The sequence below is a fragment of the Plasmopara halstedii genome (genome assembly GCF_900000015.1).
Source record: "Plasmopara halstedii genome assembly, contig: Scaffold_3060, whole genome shotgun sequence".
Taxonomy (NCBI): Eukaryota; Oomycota; class Peronosporomycetes; order Peronosporales; family Peronosporaceae; genus Plasmopara; species Plasmopara halstedii.
In genome coordinates this window covers 297,026-301,424 of record NW_020189964.1, presented here as the reverse complement: position 1 = coordinate 301,424, position 4,399 = coordinate 297,026, and the positions used below count along the sequence as shown (strand labels likewise).

Below are 4,399 nucleotides of genomic sequence, written 5' to 3'. Positions count from 1 at the left end.
TAAATACTAGTCAGTTAAACTACAGTAGCATGTATATTCCATCCGACTTTTAGTTGTCGAAATTCTCTGGATTTCTTGTGTCAGATATGGCCTTTACAACTCCGACTCGTAAACGACCAAGTGATGTCCAGGACGCTGCTGTCGAAGAGGAAGTTCTTATACGCCAGCTGTTACGTGATCTTAAAGTTGATACAGGTGACGTTATTCTATTTAATCGCTCATGCGTGTCCATGGGACCTTATGGCGGTGCAATCTGCGTCTGTGCCAAGTTTTTCGGTCAGACGCAGTGGGACCACAATGGCGTCGTGGTGCGTGCTCCATGGCTGACACCAGACGCCAAATCACCTGAGGATGAACTCTTTCTGCTTGAAGCAGCGCTCACAGGCGTCAAATTACGGCCACTTGTAGCTCGAGTAGTGCTTAGCCGCGGATATGATGTCGCTGTACGTAAGCTGCAGAACAGTATGTTTTAGGCAGTCTTGATGCATTATACGAAGATGATCCCACGAGATTCTTTAACGCTGGCTTGGCAGTACCCACACGAATCGCTCGCGAACGAATTTTCGCAGCTTTGGTAGCTACGAAAAAAGAACGTGCGCGTCTGGACGCAGAGCTGGCTCATCGCGACAAAATGCCAGTATTTGAAAGAAAAGCGCTGCAGCAAGAGTTACAGACCGTGAATGAACGATATCAAGCCTTGGCGTCAGAGCTTGGAGGTCGAACTCGCTCTGTATTTGAGAACGCCGTCGTGGAGGGAGACGACGTGAAAAGTACGAAAATGTTCTGTTCGCAGTTAGTTGCTGGAATGTATCAATATTTGGGCTTATTGCTACCATATCCGTCTGCGAAATCATACTTGCCGAAACACTTTAGTGAGCGCGATGGCGGTAACTTTTTGAAATTGCAACAAGGGGCAAGTTTCTTGCCAGAAGTTTCGTTGAGAAAAGAGCTTGTCAAAGAGACTAAACGAGTTGCTATGCGAATTCTGGAAGCTAATGAACGTGGACCTCGCACTGGAACGGAAACAGCGGCGATCGTGCATTGCTTGCGTCGGCATCATTTGTTTCATACGTTGAGTGAACCAGAGCTGCTAAGTGCTGCATTGCACTTTCGACGCCGTGTACTAACCAAAGGAGAGGTCGTATTTTTTCAAGGAGCTCCAGGAGACTGTTTTAACATCATCGAGCGTGGAAACTGCGATGTCTTTGTCGACTATGATCATCTTTCAGAAACAAAGACTGCACTCGAAGCTGATGAAGGTTCCAAGCCGGAATTCAAGCGACGTACACAGCTTCAAAAACGCAAAACAATTGCGTTACCTGAATTTCAATCGTCGTCAAAACTTGTTGGTCATAATGAGCATGTTCTTGTCGCCACTCACGGACCCGGGAATGCTTTTGGTGACTCGGCTCTTGTATATGACACCCCGCGACGTGCGACAATCCAAGCAAATGCATTCACTTCGGGCGACAGTAACGAGGCAGTTGTATTATGGCAACTAGACAAACAAAAATTTCGTGAAATTCTGGCTTGTCATCCAAGTAGCCAGCAGTCAATGGAAGAGCGTCGATTTTTGTTAAAAGCATTGAAAGACCATCCTCTATTTACAGAGCTTGATGATCGGGCCAAGGCACACGCTGTACGCAAGTTCTTTCCGCTTAAAGTGCGAGCAGGAACGACCATTTTGCGGCAAGGGGACCCGGGTGACTATTTCTATGTAGTCGAAAGCGGTCGTTGCGAGGTAACACGTTGGAAGCCAAAAGCAACAAAACCGTTTGTAGACCGTGTCATCGGTCGCGGCGCGAGCTTTGGTGAAGCTGCTCTGCTATACAATAGCCGTCGTGGCGCCTCGGTGAAAGCTCTGGACGATGTCAAGGTTTGGTGTATGGATCGTGTCAGCTTTCATACCATTACGCGCAGTGGATCAACAGCATTATACAGATTATTCAAAAGAGTGGGCCAAACCGTTGTGTCCGGTTCAAGTGAAAGTTTTGCGACGGAACGTGATTTGCGTCGAATGCTTCGGAATCCACAGCATCTGCAGTCGGATATACATAGTGCAAATGATAACAATGAGATTCCCGGAAACGCTGCTGTGCTGCTGCCATCAGCACAAGCTTACGATCGTGCAATTCGAGTCGCGCTGTCGCTGTTACTAAATGATCCGTCTGGACTTGTAAACTTCTCCCAATTTGCACATTTTCATATTGCACTAGGCGCGTCAAATCTTGATCACTTTCTTCCAGAAGCTGCGTTTCGCGTGCTGAAGTCGGTGACAAGCTTTAACGACGAGACTAAGTCGCATGTACCAGTATCGTCTGATCTACCTGTCGAACAGGATTATAATGATCAAGCTGCTGTAAGACTGAATGATTTACCGCGTGCAATTCGTCAGTACGTGTCTACGAGTGAGGCCGTAGGCTCTACTTTTAAAACCCTAGAGACATCAATCTCCATGACACCTGAACGCTTGGCGTTTTACGAACGCATGTTTGACTTACCTAAGCACCAGTTTGGAGACCAGTACGTGACGCATGACGATTTGGTACGAGGAATTGCTGCATTTGAAGTGGAGGATGCGTCATCAGAAAATGGTCAAGAAGATCGAGTAGACGTTAGTGTAGCTGCTCTCAAATTCGATATCAATGTTTTGCGCACCGTTTGGCATGCCGCTGAAATGCAAGCTAATGACAAGGATCAGATAGCAAGAGTGATTGACCAGAATCGATCCACATTCATCTCAAACGTCAAGTCTGGGTGGCTTTCTTCTTTACATCAAAATCCTACGGGTGATGACTGGGAATACTTGCAGCCGGAGCTGGAGCGCAGCCGAAGTAATGTGGATTATCAGAATAACGCAGAAATTTTAGGGCAACAAATGACTGCGCAGCTCACTTCGTTTGCCGCTGCCATCGCTGCTGGAGTAGTAGTGCGAACTATATGTGCTCCACTAGAGCGATTACGGATATTAATGCAGCTGACAACTCCAAAGCTGACGTCAACCTCAGCGACTGTAAAGCTTCCTTCAGCCACGCCGCCATACACGTCCGTCACGAAAGGAATCGTTAATATGATGACACTCAGTGGACCGCGTAGCTTGTTCAGCGGTAATGTTGCTCACTGTCTTTGGGTTGTGCCTTGTGTCCCCATCAAATTCGCTCTAGGGCACGTCTACCACGAGCACCTGATGCGCTCGGCTTTTCAATCTTCGTCATTGTTTGGTGACAAGTCTCGTGTTTCAGCAAGCTTGACCACTTTCGTTATGGGAGGATTCGCTGGTCTGACACTCAACTGCTTGCTGTACCCGCTCGACGTCATACGCGGACGGCTGACGGCTCAAGAGTATTACAATGCAAATCGTCCTTACACTGGTATTCTGCACTGCGCTCGCTCTATTCGTGATCATGAGGGACTGCGCGGATTTTATCGAGGATTCGGACCTGCGAGTCTTGGTGTCTTCACATACATTGGTTGCAATTATGCTCTGTACGAGTCTTTGCGGCCAGTATTTGTACACTACGACGTTGAAGACACAAGCATTCAACTTGGTCACCCTAGTGTACCGGGCCAAATTTTGTGTGCCACAACAGCTTCGCTTGTGTCGCAGTGCATATCGTATCCCTTTGATGTCATTCGACGGCGCATTCAATTGCAGGGCACAAAGTGGCATCCAGAACTTGCGTTTTCATCGTATAAAGGTGCTTGGCATTGTGTACGAGCGTCGGTGGTCGATGAAGGTGGTGCTTTGCGAGGAATGCGCTCACTGTACCGTGGGTTTGTTATCAATGTTGTCAAGGCATTACCATCTACTGTGATTTCGTTCCTCAGCTACGAAAAACTGCGCACAGTGGACAGCAATTGCAAATAACATCATGCGTTAGTATATTGTTAAAAACAATATAGAAAGCGCCCAATTTGAAGCAACGGTCGTGAGGATCGAAGTACATTTGAAAACTTATCGTTGCTAGCCTTAGCTTATGCATTACCGTCTATCGGGTATGACTCACCAAATTTACAATATTTTAGAGAACAAACGGTTGTGTAAAAATCTTTGCGACGCATTTGTAAGTTACAATGATACTAGTGTTATACAGCGAAATACTCAAATCAAACAACACACTACAGCTTCTTCATCTAACGATAATATGGCAAAAAAAATGATTTGTTGTCGGCGCCAATCTCGACCATCACTGATATATCACTGACCCACTGGGAAAACTCATTCGGGTCAGCGTGACTTCAGCAAATTAAATAAACATGTCAGTCGCGTAAATTGCGAATCTCGTTGTCCATATCTTGCACTTTTTTGCCCGACACCAGATGCATCCGGCTGACATAGTCGTTCAATTGCAAGAATTCCGATTTGGAGCTTGCGTCCTTAAATGAATCAGTCGAATTC

General features: G+C 46.6%; 2 protein-coding genes across 2 annotated transcripts in view; both read left to right on the top strand.

Annotated features, from left to right (window-relative positions):
* Window positions 1-86: 86 nt before the first annotated feature.
* Window positions 87-3,868, top strand: PHALS_06577 (mitochondrial carrier family; the record flags this gene model as incomplete). The annotated part of the gene is made up of 2 exons (XM_024719887.1): window positions 87-462; window positions 534-3,868. 2 exons carry the CDS (start codon window positions 87-89, stop codon window positions 3,866-3,868), a joined length of 3,711 nt encoding a protein of 1,236 aa, XP_024585142.1.
* A 2-nt stretch (window positions 3,869-3,870) lies between these two features.
* The window catches only part of PHALS_15172 (uncharacterized protein), a 531-nt gene continuing 2 nt past the window's right edge, over window positions 3,871-4,399 (top strand). The window contains exon 1 of the mRNA XM_024719886.2: window positions 3,871-4,399. This exon is cut by the window's right edge and continues 2 nt beyond it. Within this exon, the coding sequence (XP_024585141.1) occupies window positions 3,978-4,205 (228 nt within the window). The 5' untranslated portion in view covers window positions 3,871-3,977 and the 3' untranslated portion in view covers window positions 4,206-4,399.